The sequence below is a fragment of the Antrostomus carolinensis genome, unplaced genomic scaffold (assembly GCF_000700745.2).
Source record: "Antrostomus carolinensis isolate BGI_N321 unplaced genomic scaffold, ASM70074v2 scaffold43088, whole genome shotgun sequence".
NCBI classification, from domain to species: Eukaryota; Metazoa; Chordata; class Aves; order Caprimulgiformes; family Caprimulgidae; genus Antrostomus; species Antrostomus carolinensis.
In genome coordinates this window covers 114,697-131,193 of record NW_010335829.1, presented here as the reverse complement: position 1 = coordinate 131,193, position 16,497 = coordinate 114,697, and the positions used below count along the sequence as shown (strand labels likewise).

The 16,497-nt window shown below is 36.7% G+C and overlaps 1 protein-coding gene across 1 annotated transcript in view; it reads left to right on the top strand.

Annotated features, from left to right (window-relative positions):
• Window positions 1-4,370: 4,370 nt before the first annotated feature.
• LOC104530160 (transcription factor COE1) overlaps window positions 4,371-16,497 on the top strand; it is a 31,094-nt gene continuing 18,967 nt past the window's right edge. Inside the window, exon 1 of the mRNA XM_010174663.1 lies at window positions 4,371-4,481. Within this exon, the coding sequence (XP_010172965.1) occupies window positions 4,371-4,481 (111 nt within the window). The remainder of the gene's footprint in view (window positions 4,482-16,497) is intronic.

Genomic DNA, 16,497 nt, shown 5'->3' with positions numbered 1-16,497 from the left:
CAACCAAAGCTTTATTGACACAGTAGGAATTAATTATATGAAATATTAAGAAAAGCCCTCCACTGACTAGTTTAAAAAAGACAATTAAAAAACCTAAACAAAAATAATAATAAAAATAAAACAGAAAAAAAACTTTTAAAGGTGGTGGATTATCTACATGTAGTTATTAAAATTATTCATGTAGAATTTGAAATTATAGTTATGGTGGAAACATTTTTCTCAGAGGCATAAACAGCATTTCTGTTGAAAAATAAGTTGGACTTTGAAAAGATGAACATAATGTACGCATCCTTATTTCCATAGACATTGTGCATTTTCTTGATTAAAAGCCTTAGATTTTATGAGTTATGGCTTTAGACTTGCTGCATAAAGAGCTTCATGGCTTATTCTGTTAGAGTCTAATTTGAAAGAAAGTTCTTCCTCAAGGGTTTAAGAAGTAATTCATAAAATGGTAAGAATAATAAATATTGTGCCTTAACTCATACACTAGGATAGATAGACAGATTTTGTACACCTGGGTGTAATTTTAGTTAATTCACACAAGAGACAGGCTGAAAGTTTATTGTTTGGAAGGAGAAAAATGGCTTAAATCTTGTATTTGCAAAAATGATTATATTAGCTTAAATGAAAATGCTACTCTATTAATGGCTTCAATAAGCTTTGCATTTGGAAAAGTATTTTAATAAAAGTTACCTGAAGTTTACTGCAACTTAAAATATGTAAGTGAGGGAAAAGTACTTACTTTGATTTATATGTCTTTTGGAGGTGTAATTATTGGCTTTTTACTCACCTATGTAAAACAATGTACTTTTGTAAATGGATTTCTGGCCACTTTACTCCTTTTTTTTTCACGTAAAAAGTAAGCACTGTCAATCAAAGAATTTTAAGGTTTATTTCCTCTTTAGAAATGATTGATAGCCTTTTAGATTTACAAGTTGACAAGTTAAAGGGTTCTATTGGTATAATTATGTACTAAATTCACAGTCTTTCAATTTAAATGTCCTTTTAAAACCGCAAGATTATCATACCTGTATTTTGAAAAGTGGGCCAGTCAGTTTGGGTTGGTATACAAATTGCTTCCATTAGCCTTGGGACCTATTTGAATTTAATACAGTTTTTTAAAGTTAGTAGTACTTTCAATAGTACTTTTAAAATTTAGGGTAATGGGAATGCATTTTAAGTACAGTATGTGTTAGCTTGTTTTTAATGTATGGATGTCAAGAACACAAATAGAGAATTTTTATTCCTTATTGATTCTTTTTTTTTTTCCAATTATGGGCAAAAAAAATGTGATTTGAATTAGAGCACAGGAAAAGGCGTTACTGTGAACGGACTTCAAAGGCAGAGATCAGGCTCACACTTACTGGTGACAGAGGCAAAACCTTGCATGAAGCCCATATCTAACCTTGTATATTAGCTGCCACGAAGGGTGGCCTGAGCACTGGCTCTTCTGCAATGCTGAGAAATCAGAATATCACCTTTTCTTTGAACTTTTGCAAGCTACTGACACAGGAACTGGTGTGGCTTTAATGCTGAAGATGGGGTTAAATATTTAAACAGGACTCTTTCTTTGAGATATGACTAATGATATTTGACATGGATTATAAATGAAATGAGGGATGGAGGGCAAATATTGTCCAATCTGTGGTAGATGTTCAGGCAGATAAAGTTTCCTTTTTTTCATTTTATGTGAAACTGAAAGGGTTGAATGATTATAGACTAATGAGTGATATTTGACAAGTACAGTTTAGGACCCAATCCTGCAAATTGCTGTGTGCAGCCTCTCCCCACGACTAAAACAAACCTGAAGCTGTTTGAGGCAGAAAATTTTCAGTATCTCTCAGAGGATGCTTGATGCCTTGTGAGATCGGACCATAAAATTAACATTTTTTTTTTGGTCATTTAGTTCAGAAAATACTCACAGGAAATACTCTGTGGATTTCAAATGTGTTGAATGTGTGGGAAGATATGAGAAAATGACTGGTATCTCTGGGGAGATTTCAGAACTGGCCTCCATTTATAATATTGCAGAATTTAGTAACTACTTTCCCAAAGGATGCAAAAGGAAAATGGCCATAAACTAGACTAAATTAGAGAAGAAATACATTTGATAGAACCACGCTAAAATGTTCTAACATATTTGCAAAGGAAATGTAAATTAAAATGGTAGAGTTTTTTTAATCTTCTCAGATAACAGCTATTTTTGATAATAAACATAAATAGCAGTAAATTAATTTCTTATAAAATTTGGAGAAAGTCTAAACTAACTGGGTCCATGATAAGAAGCCATGTAAGGAAACTCAAAGGTAATGAAACTGAGGGTTTACAGACACAGGTATTGTGATATTTTCTGCAAAACTGCACAAGAGAGTGGACAGCATGTGGCAAGGGTGTGAAAGGAAAAACTTGGAAAAAAGGCCCAACCATAAACCGAAAAGGACACAAGCAGGGAAAAAGCCTTATTTTCACCCTTTCCGTACAAGGAACTGAATATAAATAAAAGATGAAACTGAGATATTCCTGAACAAGGGAAATGCATGAAAAAAACCTGAGGAGACTAGAGGCATGCCATGACATCTGGGGCAGTAAAAAACTGACAATAGCCCAGAAAGTAAAATCCTGAAAGATTTCTAGTCTGATGTTACCATAATACTTGTAACAGATCTGGATTCCACTACATCACCTTCCTTCTGCTTCAACTTGCAGTAGCATCACTGGGCCTGCTTATGGAGCTGGGATGTACTGAAGGTTGAGAAGGATACAAAAATCTGACCTTTTGATTGCCACTAGGACCATCTGCTGTAGAAGTGTGATTTGAAAAGAATAATTTAAATGGAAAAGTTTATTTAAAAACTGGACTGTTAGGGGGGTTGTTTATGGAACACTAATTAATTAGAAACAAACCAGGGATTAGATATTACTTTGATGATAACAGCGTGGTCTGGCTAAAGATGTTTAATGTTAGGAGTATGAAAAAATGTTCTTTTCACTTAAATGGTGGAAGTATGGACAAATTGTACCATGTTGATCAGACTGATGGAGTTGGTTAACTTGCTGTGGGATAAACATCATTGAGCCACATGAGAGTGCTTATGAGACTGGGAGAATAAAACCATTGTAAAGTAAGGTGAAAAATATATTCATAAATTAGTAGGCAGATCTCATGCAAGAAATAATTTTTTGTTGTTAATAAATTAAGACAAAATAATAACAACTTTGAAGTGACACAAAAATGAAAAAAAAATCCTTCCCACAAAAAAAGTATAAAATATAAAAAGTATATTGGAAACTTTTCTTTTTCATTTAACTAAAAAAATATTGCTAACAAATTGCTGTGAAAAATTTTATCATCTCTATGGGCATGAGAGAGTCAAGATGCACTGTTGTTTAGAGGTGCTTGAGAATGCTTGACTGTTGTTCCAGTTCACGAAAGCACTTAGGAAATTTTAAGCACATGTTGAAGTCTCACTAACATCTGAGTTTTAAACTGATCATATGACTGGAAATATAGCTAGAAGGTCATTCAATGGAGTCCCCTGTAATTATAGGAAATCATATAAAAAACATAATATTCTCCAATTTGCTTTGCTGAAAGCAAATGGCTTTAAGTATGTGCTTACACATAAGCATGTGCTTAAAGGCTTGGCACAATCAGAGATTCGATTAATGCAGGCAGAGCAGCATTTTCATGAAGATTAAAGTGTTCCACTTCCACCATTTCTCTCCTCCATTTTACTAGACAAGAACCAGGGAAAGATGAACTAAAACCATAGATGACTTTTTTTTTTAATTCATTAAGTCTTTTAGATCAATTTAGTGCTGATCAGAGCTTGAGCCAGGCTGCTGAAGTCAATGTTGATGAGTGAAAAATAAAGCCTCTGCCAAGGCAAATGCCTGTAGTTCACAACAAAATTATATGTGATCATTGCACATGGAGCATATTAAATGTGTAATAGAATCTGGAACAAGAGGCTCCCTAATAGTTACTTCTTTTGTCTTTCAATCACAAAGGACTTTCCTCATAATACAAAAGCAGGAAAAAAAACCCAACATGAAACATGGGGTATGAAGTATTTATCAAATAAATTTCATCATGGCTTTCAGAGAAAATAGTTGCTTCCTATTTGGAAGATGTTTGCAACATCCTCAAATTTTCCAGCAACCTTGTTTTAGGAACTCGAGTGGGAAGGTTTGCATTGCTGTTTGAACCAAAGCCTCAGAACCAACCTCAAACAGTGTTTGAACTAAGACTTCATAGACAGTGCTGATTTCAGTAAAAGGGGATTTTGCTGTGATCCTTCCTGGGTCTTGCAATGCATTGCCAATTGTTACAGTGCAACAGAGCTTGCTTGCTATGCGTTTGTCACATCATGATATTTGTTGTTGTTTCAGCTCTGAACGAACCCACCATTGACTATGGTTTCCAAAGGTTACAGAAGGTTATCCCCCGGCACCCTGGTGACCCTGAACGCTTGCCAAAGGTCAGCCGAAGTTTATTGTTTTATTAAATATGGCAAAGCTGGTTACTGCATGTTTTTGTCTGAAAGTGCAAGACTCTGTAAATATAATGGTCTTGGTTTGGTATCCAAGCCAGATAAGCTGAAGCAGAGACATGACCAATGAAGCCCAATCAGGAATTTTCATTGTAGGCTTATGAGACTTCTGTGACTTTCTGATTCACAGCTAGCTCAAACAGCTCCCGCCTTTCTGAAAAGCAAATCTTCCTCTGTGTTCTGAAATACTTATGAGCAAATTTTTGGTTGGTATTTTCGAAACTGAGCAGGTTATTCATAGAAGAATGACACTTCTTGGTTTTGTTATCACAGTAGTACTTGCCATTATAATTTTGAAAACTTCACCATTGATAAAATCAAGTTATTTTGATCTTCAGGAAATGTGTGTCTACTGCTGTTGCACCATGTATTGATTTAAGATAATAATTACTGTAAACTGCTTTCTATCAGGATTGTTGAAATAATTAGAGCAATACATAGTGAAGTGATTTGATGTTCATTCCCATCAAAACTAGTGGGAGATTTTTTTTTTTTTTTGTTGATTTCTGTCAAGTAAAAACCGAGGAAGAAACAGAATAGTTCACATTGGCTTTGTGTACTTCTGTCCTGGACTGTGAAAGTGCTGTCTGGGTCTGTATTTACATCTGTTCTTGCTACTTTGCCCTACAGTACTTTCTCTGGAAAGAATTTGTGGTGAGTTTTGTGATGTACTGGAGAAAGAGATGGGGTATTTGAAAAAGCGTTGCTCTGCCACAGGAATAACGTGCATGGGCTGGAGTCACTGTACGTGACCAGCCACCATGTGTTGTATCTACTCTAGCATCATGGCTGTTAGTGAATGAGTTGGCCAGTCAAATAGGCTAGGTGGGTATATTTGAAGAACACCACATTTCACTTTTTGTAAATTTGCAGCCCAGAGACAAATTGGGCTTTGATGCCTTAGGCCAGATCCCTCAAATAATGCACATCCAATATAGCCTTTGTGACTGAGTAAATCTTGTGACCTTTCTTCCTTAACTTCCTCAGCTGTAAGTAGATTTTCATCAGGGATTGTTATGTGCTTTGATTAGTTAAATTTCTAAAGTGTTTCAAAGGTGAGAAGAATTCAAGAACACCACAACTTACTTTGTTTTATTTCTTGACAGAAATGAATTTCAGTATGTGGGGTTTTTTTACAAGCTTGTTAAGTCTTTTATCTTTGCTTAGGAAGGCAGTAGACTGTGGTTTTGGGGTCGATGATGTGTTGTCCTTCCCTCTTACCACTAGAGAAACATGCTGTCCCGGAGAGTTACATTTTACATTGGCTCTGTTCACCTTCTACAAGCTGTCCCTTTCTCTGACTTTTGGACAGATTTGCAGCAGGACACAGCTTTCATAGGTTGTCAAATTTCCCTTCAGAGGTACAACCCTTTCCAAAGAAAGAGAGCATCCTTCTGTAGGGGCTCTCTCATTTGTATCATTCCTTTGCTGCCAAATACACATGTGGAGAAAAATTATTTCTAAGAAAATAAGAGACCAGCTTTCATTATGCACCAGACATTTGCAAGGCCAAAAGAAATGCTGCAAAATTTCCCTGAACCCAGTGTTCCAGCTGTCTCATAGATGACTGTGGCTTTCTCGTAAATGAGGAAATTAAACTAAAATCAGACTAAGCAATTCCAGACTGGGTTATGTGGCTCGGGGTTATAGTGCATCACCAACTTCTGCAGGTGTTGGACTCCCTTTCTGACATCCGTGGCACTGAGGGGGTACTTAGCAATGCTCTTTTGTGCTGGTATGGGAATGCAGCCATCAGGCTGAGCACCCTCCTTTTTCCCATTTAGACTGAGACTTACCACATTGATAAGCACATGTTCCTACTATCTAATGTCATGGGACATAAAAACAGGCCGAATAAAGTTCCATCTAGCTCCATATCCTGATTCCAACATTTAGCAGATATTTACAGGGGGTTAGTACTGAGTCATCTGTGCCTTCATATAACCTCCTGACTTAACGTGTTTGCTCTGATTATGTTTTCAAGCTAGTTTTTCAAATCTTTAAATCAAGGGAAATTGTATTTATGTACGCAAAAGTATGATGTGATGGCCTAAAAAAAAAGTTACTGCTTAAGAACTGAACAAACTCAGTGAAGAAACTAGTGTCACTATGCAAGTTTAGAGGGAAACAGGATGAAGAGAACCTTTTTTTTTTTTGTCTTTGGGTAATTCCTTCTGTGCGAACTTGAAGGTTGGACCTCAAGTTCAAGACTCATTAATATGCCACGCACAGAAGCTGAATGCAGCAGGGGTTGGCACATGTCGACTTCTGTATTTGAGGCACTGATGGTTCAATTCCCAGCATCGCTTGCTGGCTCCAGGATCATAATCAAGGACGCAGTGAGTCTCTGTGCTGGGTGAGCACTGCACAGCGCTCTTCCCCATGTCATTAAACCAGGAAGGGCTTTGGCAGTATTCCACTACAGACAATTCTCAGTGGCTACTTAGAAGAGAGTTGGAAGCCATATGGCTTCCACAGTGGAACCATGGGCAGAGAGGGCAAATGTATGAGAGAGACAGAGTGTGAGACATCAGAGAGGAGAGCTGTGCTCAAAGCTTTTAATATCCTTGCCTCCATTTTCCCTGTTGTCCTGCCAGCGCATCGTCACTTTCTGTTCATTAAAAAATTTGTATTTATGCATTAAATAAACAAAACAAAGCAAAACTCATTTCTGTAATTGCTGCTAGTGTTTGTAGCCATTATTCCATTGAAATATTACTGATGCATTAGAGATCTTTCAAGAAACAGAAATAGTTATAATGTTTGTGTTCATAAGGGCATGCAGTCCTTCCCGTGGAACAACAAGAGAATTCTACTGTGTCACTTATCCCTGCAGTCAGTGAGAATTGTTGAGGCCATCAAATGAGTGTTAGCATGTTCTGCCCTCCAGAGCTGAGGAGTTAACAGCCATATCTGTGTCAACAAGCATTTCTAAAACCATTGAGGCTATTTAAGAAATCTGATCTCTACTAGTTTAGAACCAGTATTTTCAGCAGTGTTCATTGTTCATGCTTGGGTTTAATTTTTTGAAGTGTTCCAGCTATCTACTGGAAGTAGGCAAAGAAAAAAAGCCAGATTTTGAAAATATTTTTCTGTCTCCCAGTGCTTCAGTAGACAAATTCCACTGGAGAATGCCCTCCCATAGTGAGGAGAACAGGAGAACCTGGGAACAAGGGTTTTTGGACTGCTAAACTGACAGTTGATATAGAGATATGTTTAAAGTAGAAATGCAGTGTACAATTTCTGGAGAAAAAAGAGTGAGAACTGATGATGGTAGCTGTGCTATGGAGTCAGCTGAGGGCCAGAGTCCTGTAAAGTTCTTGTACAGGGTCAGGGAAAGTAGCCAGTGTAGGTTTGTCACTAGCAGATATGCATGTCTGTACATACACACACACACACACACATACCCACACACCCACACACACACCCCCACACCAAGAGGAGAGACAGGCAGTACAGAGGTGGTGGGATTAGCACCCAAATTTTGGAGTGAGATCAAGTACCAGGAGTGTGCTGGGCAGTATAGTCTTTCCTTTCTAATACAGACGGGAGGCAGATCAGAGGAAACAAGAGATCTCTGGGGAGAAGTGAAAAGAAATACCATGATGCTAATGTTAGGAAATTGTATCATTGTCCTGTAGAAGCAGTCTGTAGAAAGCCTGCCTGTGGAGCTGGGGATTAAGCCCACACATGTGTGTGCAATTTCCCTGTCACATATGTTTGCATATGTGCACACAAATACACACGTGTTGTTGGTTCTTGCATACATAACTGCAGTAGAAATCACTAAAGAGTTCAGATCACAACAACATGTTGATTCTACTGAGGTTCATTCATGTAACTACTCTACAATCCTTAAAATAAATCCCTGGTAGATATGTTGCAATTCTGCAGTTTTGTTAAAACCCCACAGTTATAGCTGTAAAATAGTTTCAACTGTGAGCTAGATTTGAAACACATCCATCCTAAATGATTTAATAACAACAATTCCCCTTTATATGCAATTTCCTAGAATTTATTTGGCATTTTCACCACTCTTACAACTCATCACTTGTATTTAAATTAAGCCCAAGATTGTTCACTCTGTGTTTGAGAAGCAAGTCATTGCATTGACCCCCTCTGTGATCAGACATCTTCTCCCTTCCAGTTTATTGCTTAAATGCTCTCTCTAGGAGACCCCTTATCCCTCCTGAAAGGGACCTTTACTTCTGGTTTCTCTAGATTAAAGTGGAGCCTCTCTCTCTCTCTAGCACACAGGGGCCTCCATGCTGAGCAGAGAGCACATATTACCAGGCTCCACCTTCCCTTCATCTCCTTTTCTCTGGTCAGTCAGTAGAACCCTCCAAGACATATCCCTCCTCCTTGTGTAGGACAGTAATAGAAGACAGGTGGTTATTAGGAACCAGTGGCTGGCAAAAGCAGCTGTCTTTTGCCGTATGAAATCTCACAAATCTGCCCTTTATCCATTGTGACATGGGTATTGTTTATATTGCAAATAAAGGTTGTCTCTAAATGAGGGTGGGTTGGCCCAGGCTTGCTAGTGGAGGTTAAAATTAACAATGAAGACAAGGCAACTCAGCTTTTCTGCCTCAGCACAACTCAATGGAAATTCCAGAATGAATTTCCATCTGCTAACTCAAGATACTGTATTTTAACCAAAGTTAGTAATTTTCAGTCAAGAAAACATATATTTGTTTTGTTTTTTTTTTTTTCCACTCAGTGTAACAAGAGGGTTGTTAGAAAACTTTTATACTAATTATGGGCAGGAAGGGGCAGCATGTGAAGAGGAGCTGTTGTGAGATCATCTGTACAGCAAGGAGGGCATGTGATGTGCTTGACGGCTTTTACACTGTACTTCAAAATTTATAGGAATGTGCGACCAGAGTTAAGGTTGATATTGAACCCTTAACAGTTGAGGTTTTTTCATTTCCTAACACTCTAGGCACTTAGTTGGCTGAGGGGTTTATTTGGGATTTTTGGGTTTGGTTTTCAACTTTTCCTATTGAAAATGATCAGGGAGAGAGTTTCAAAGCTATTGAGAAGACGACCAAGATACCTGAGGCTACTATGAAAGTATCACCCTTTTGGGGTGATGCACGTCAGAGGTATGTCTTGGAATATGCAGAGAGTCTGAAATGAGAGAGAGCTAAGAGACAGAGCAATACTGATTGCTGAAGGGCAGAGCCACGTACAAATGGCTGGCAAGGAGCCCTTTCCTTTCTGAAGGTCAACAGCGTGCATACACATTTCAGTGAGTTTTCTTTATAAGTGGGTCAGCATTTACTCAGCAAATGATTAGAGCAGATGGTGTAATTTAGAATCTATGACAAAACTTTTAATAGATCAGGGTTAACACGATGACAAGGAGCTCTGCACCATTCTCCATTCCTGATTTCTGCTTTGCCTTGGGGTAAAAATCATGCCTGGGATTGGATTTTCTAGTCTACGCGTTCCATCTGAGCAACGTGAACCACTTGTTTGAACATCCTGTAAGAGGGATCCCTGCATTTCTCTATTCTTGTATCCTTATTGCTATTGTTTTTAAATGCAACAATTAACTGAGGTTGGCAGAAAGATACCAAACAGGTAAACACGGTCCCTTTGAGGAGCAGAGCTTTTGAAGGAAAAAAACACAGTTTGAAGAAAGTAACAAAGGCTGCATTTGTGTATTTTGCTCCATGGAGCTGAAAATATCTAGTAAATTGATCCCGTGGGAGTAATAAATACACATTACTTTATCTTGTACTTCATGTCCTATACCCCTGAGCCTTGATAGAACAACACCACTTAATAGACTTAAAAAAAGAGTAATTACAGTCATTGGTTGTGTGATATTTCAGCCCTTCCAGCCCTGCCTGACCTTCTAATTTAGCTCACCGTGTCTAACTAATGCATTTATATTCATCTTTTATGAAGCATGTGTAGTACAAAATTGACTTTGCAGCCTTTAGCAAGCTGTCTTACCAGGTTTAGGATCTAGTTAGTACAGCGTACTGTATAGCATATGTACATTTACAGCAGAATCTTGCATGCATATGTTTCTGATCAGCTATTATTTTTTATCCTTTTGGAAATAAAATAAAAAATATTTATTCCATTTCATCCTCCCCTCCCCTTTTTAAAGCTTTTATTCATTGCGGCATTATTTACAGCTAAACATGCAGGCAGAAAGATGCAAGCATTTTTAAAATGATTACCACTAATGTTTCTACTTGTCAGAAGTGCTTAAATTTTCCTGCACTTTGTCTAAAAACTTAACACTTTTACCTTTTAAGAATTACAAATTTATAAGATCTTACCAAGCTGATTTACAAACACAGCTGACAGTTGATGATGAATGATGTTGCAAAATGTACAATATGTTTCACTGTCATTTCTGTGCATGTATATATTAAGAAGAAGATTAAGAAGAGAGAGAACCCCCCCTCTGAAAGAAACCCTTGAGTTAGAGAGCACACGCACAAATCTCTCCCACGTTTCCTCATAACTTCCTGCTCACTTCACTCAGCCTGTAGAGCACAATTGTTCTCTGTGCATTTTCTCCCACCATATGGTATCCTCATTACCATACACTAAGGGTCCATATGGGGAACTTGTGAAGTGAACTGTATTCATTTTAACTGCCAGATGAGCAGCCTTTTGCTTTGCAAGCTTAGCTTAAGTCATCTGCTGTCTTTATGTTGTTATGGCAACACAGCACCAATAAAAAATTCTAATCTACTGTAAGTGTCTGGGATCACAGTATTTTAAATGCTTGCTGTAACTGTCCTCTAAGCAAAGATGCTCGTTCTTTTAGTGTGACAAAGGGTTATTGTCAACTCCAGCAGGTGGCAGTAAAGAAATTGTTTCTTTTTTTTTAACCTTTTGGAAAAAAAAAATAAAAAAATAAAAAAATTCTTTTTTTCCATCTCCTCCCACGCCAAAAAGTCAAGAATTACACAACATGGTCAGTCCTCTACATTTCCTAGGATTTCTGACAACTAGGGTGGAATTGCAGGTGATGCTCTTAAGTTGCAACTCAAATACTAAAGGTAGTAAAGTAGGAAACACTGGTGGCAGCTCGTGCACTTTACTGACAGAGATCCAGGCTCAACTACAACTTCACTGGCATTCTGAAGCCTCCATAGGCACATTGCTAGTTCAGTGCTGGAGCTGTTTTTTAGCTATGTTTCCAAACTCCTGGTTCAAACACAAAGCTAATTAAGAATATCTTATAGTAATGGAAGTAGGCAGTAGCATCCTTAAATATAAATCATTTTCCCCTCCACAGGCCACATGATATGTTGCATCTCTGTCTCTCTGTCTGTATTGAAAGTGAATGTTTGTAGTCTCACTTCATCAGTTCACATTAGCCTCATGCTGAATATTTAAACACAGAACAATTTGAACACACCATGAAGAGAGACAGTGGCTGCACTTTCACTTGGAACAGCAAGAGCTCATCTAATAATAATTTAGTAAATCAGCCATTTAGTGGCTCAGTTGTACACTGTATTGTGCCAAATAATATTCGGTTCAACTGTATGCTGGTGAAATTGAAATTCAGACTCTAGTCACGTGGTACTTTTTTGCTCAATGGAGAGATGAAATGGAAAATCACCCTCCCAATGGACTGAATGTAGCAATTTATCAAAAATATAGCAGATTGACAATATAAACAGGATTTGGTTGTATGTGGTACAATCTATTCTAATTAGGCTTTTATTATTGTGGTTTCTTCTGCATAGATTATTTGATAATTCAGGATTTGCATTTACATCTTCAACTTATTTTATATATGAGCAGAGAGCAGATATACATAGTTACTGAGCAACTACAGTCCTTTCAGGTCCAGTACTGTGGGAAGTGTGGCAAGACCTTTATTGTCGTATTTCAAGCCCTGGCTCACAAGGAACACTGTGCCCTTAGGAGCAATGGGGAAAGGCAGCTGATGCCTTTCCTCCTCATGAAGTGCCATGTATGGTACTTCATAGCATGAAAGCAGTATCAGATTAATTTCTTTCCCTTTTTAAGGCTATCAGGATTTGTAGGGAGTGGTAATAGCTTTAAATATTAGACTAACTGGTGTAACCGGAAAAAAAACAGACGAGCTTTTAGGTGCACAAGTCTTGCTTCCTGCATGCTGATTGTACCTTTTCTTGCCTGTATCAGTGAGTCTAATAAAAAGTATTACCTCACTCTACAAAACTTGCCTTGGTTGTAACCATAGACCATTGTGACTTCAGTCTCTGATGAAGATGGGGGAGAGAGACTATTTTCTTAGAAAGTATGTTGTGAAGTTTAATTTGTTCCCATTAAAGTGGTGCTTTGAGATCTTTGAATGCAGGGCATTGCAGAAGTGTGAAGTAATGTCTATAATCTCACCTACCGTCTCCATTTCTAGCCTAGTTTTGGGTGTTATGCAGTGGTTTACGTAGTGATGTAAAATATGATTGCCATGTATTTCTCACAACATAGTCCAATTGAGTAGCAGAAAAAGCATCCTCCTAACCATCATGATGCCATTTAGCAGAGTGTGCTGGAAGCAATAGGATGCCTGTTGTCGTAATTCTTCTAAGAAATACAGAGCCTCACAATCTATACTCAACTGCTGACACTTGAAAACTCAAACATTTTGGTAAAATGAATCAAGCACTAATGTTTCTTTTATGAGATCTCCTCACGGGAAGGGAAGGTTTGGCACCGTTTGGAGATCAGGCTCAGTGATCCATCATAGCAAAGTCAGCTGTCCTGGTGTGTCTCATAGGTCACTCGATCGAACCAGTGGCTCTCACAACTATATTATTGCTTATGGAACAGTAATTGAGGCCCCATGGTTAAAAATTACCTGGTCTAATAGGCAGTGAACAATTTGCACTCAATATAATTATAAGCCAAATCATTCATTTCATAACACTTGGACTAATTTATTTGTTGACCTTTTAATATCCATAGCTCTTCAGTAGTATTAACTGCAACTCAGACAAAATCTCTTGTTCATTTTGCTTTCATTGATTTTTTTTTTCCATTGAAGCAATAACAGTTGTTTGAGTACAACCTTTTCTTTCTGTTGTAAAAGTCAATCATGTAACTTATGTTGATATAACTCAACTGGACTGAAATGTCCTCTAAGTACAAGAGCATACAATCTCATGCTACTTGTATAAACAAGATACGCATTTTGGATTTATTTTAAAGAATGGTTTGGAATATATTTGTGATTATAGATGACAAATTATATGCTTGCTGAGAGAAGAATGAAAAAAACTATAGAAGCATTTTTTAAAACAGTGCCACATATATGTAACACATTTTTGTGCATATATTATGGGAGGTCTAAGATACAGAAAGTTTGGAATTTGTCTCTGTTAATTTTGTTCTTTAGGATGAGCTAAGTCTCTTTACTAATAATGCTATGTTCATAACTTCATCTGGAAATAGCATCTTGTCTCTTGAAGTCCTAACTTTTTACAGAATAGAGATGCTTAATTATTCCCATTTCTGACAAATCAAATGTGTGTAAAAGTATTTTTAATAAGTAGCAAATAAATAATAATAATATTTTGATAATCTGAATTTTCTTTCATTTTTTTCAACTTTAAACTAGCATGAGAGCTAGGAGGTTTTGATGATCAAAAAAGTTACTGAAATATTGATGAATTTTGAAAAATCAGTAGTGAGTTTTGAAGCAATTCCACAAAATATCCTGGTGTAGTGACAATGGTAATCTTTTCACTCACTGTGGAAGAAGGAGCCCTAGATTGTGCAAAATGGTGTACCTGCTTTTCCATGGTGGCAGTGTACACAGAAAGATACTGTTATCTCTGTAAAATGTTGGATAAATTTATTTTCTTAAATACATAGTTATTCAACATTTATACTTTGGATAATTTCAGCTGAATTTTTAAGGCTGAAAATTAAAAATAATAGTATCAGGAACAAAATATCTTTTGTTTCTGATAAAAAAGTTGAAAATTTTTTGGAATATATGCTAGGAGGCACTTCATTGAAGTAGTCTTTCTGAGCCAAAACCTCTTTGTATGATAAAATACTGTAAGTCCCTTTGAACACATAGTTATAAAATATAATTGTTACACATTTGGCATTTTATGCTTCCCTAGAAATTACCATTTGGTATCTACACCTAATCTATGGTTTCTCTTTTCATTTCAATTGGGTCTGGAGTGGTCCTTCGTTGTAATGAGAATGCCCCTTTCAAGAGACTTCTTTTAATTATACCGATGATAAAATGTAAGTGAAAGTAGTCATTTGTAGGGGTTATGACTGAGCAGTGTTTTAACTGTAATACTAAAACCTACCAACGTTATTCCAGTCTCTATTTCAACATTTTTATGTACTTAATCTCCACAGAACATAGTGGAATATCATTGTAGGTCAGAATTTCAATGCATCTTATTTTCCAGTTTTCCTCGTGCTATTAAAAGTAACCCAGACTCTCAATTTCTAACTACTAACACTTCCTACGTGACGCATACAATCCAGAAAAGTGACAGCTTCACAGATCTTAATGAGATGCTGGTTTGTGGGATTTTTTTGTTTGTTTGTTTTGGTTCAGTTTGTTGGATTTTTCTCCCTTCATTAAATGAAAATGTGAGTGGGTCTTTAATTGCATATAGGTGAACAGGTTTTTTTACAGAAAATACCTAGTTTGGCATACTTAGATGTTTATATGGGCAAGTGCATTAATAAAGACTAATTCTGAAAATTAAATGGACAAAACACATATGTACCAATTTACACTTCAATTGCTAAATAGCTCTGCTGATTTAACTCAGCAGACATTCTTGCCTTGCAATACCAAACATAATTATATATCTCTCTAGATTTAAATGCAATCAAGTCAATTATGCTACCCAATATATTCTAGATTTGACCTAATAGGAGAACAATTTAAAAGTGATACAACTTGACCTGTGTTTGGAAAGTCTTTGTGTATACAGATGATAGATATCAGCCCATTTGCCAAGTCAAATGTTTTTTACTCTTACAAATACATAATTGGATATCTACATTGTGCCACACACAAAATTACAAGCCACATTTAATCTTTTTGTAATCCCTGGTATTCCAGGGAATTTTTCTAATGGGCACAATAATATAATCTGCAGAATAAAGCTTCTAAAACAGCCTGTGCAATATCTTTGAATGATGGTCTCAGAATTTAACGTCTCTGTTCATTTTTCCAAATTCTTTTAAGTTTACTTAAGTCCAGACCCTTCCAATAATTCAAAACATTCTTATTCTTCCATAAGGGGGACTTTGACAACTTTCCAAAAATATATGGGTATAAAATAGTCAGGAGAAGACTTTGAGTAATAACTCTTTTTTTTTTTCCTTGCAACTCTCACCTGCAGCTGTTTTTCAAGAAATAGGAATGTTAATACGATAAAGATAACTATCAGAAAATGTTACATATGCAAAACCAAAGAAAAACCCCCAAACCTAAAAGCTCATTAATCTCAATAATGAACATCCACTTGAAAGTACTGTAGGTCCTGGTACAAATAGTTTGGGGTAAATTTTCAAAAAGAAATGCCTGAGGTACCTATGGAGATTGCTTTGTACATGTCTTTTTGTATATTTTGCCCAGGGACTGAAGGTAGCTGTGATATATGAGGAAAACTGAGAGTGAAAAATGTGCTTTTAGGTCATTGTGGCAAACCTTTGAGGTTAGACAGAAGAAAAGAATCTAATGTTATCATTTGTTTGTTCATATGTTCATGGATAAATCAGGAATAATCTTTTTGTTGTCTAGATAGATGGGAATAGTATGAGCCACTGGTAAACTGGTAAGATGGAGAAATTTCTGTAAAGGAAGTTGAAGAATTTTTTGTTAGCCATTGAATTGAGTTTATGTGATCTTCATTCATGATCTGGTTTGTTTCTCATTTATTTTGTCTTCTAATGATTCACTGGATCTGACAAACTGATCATACTATGAAAG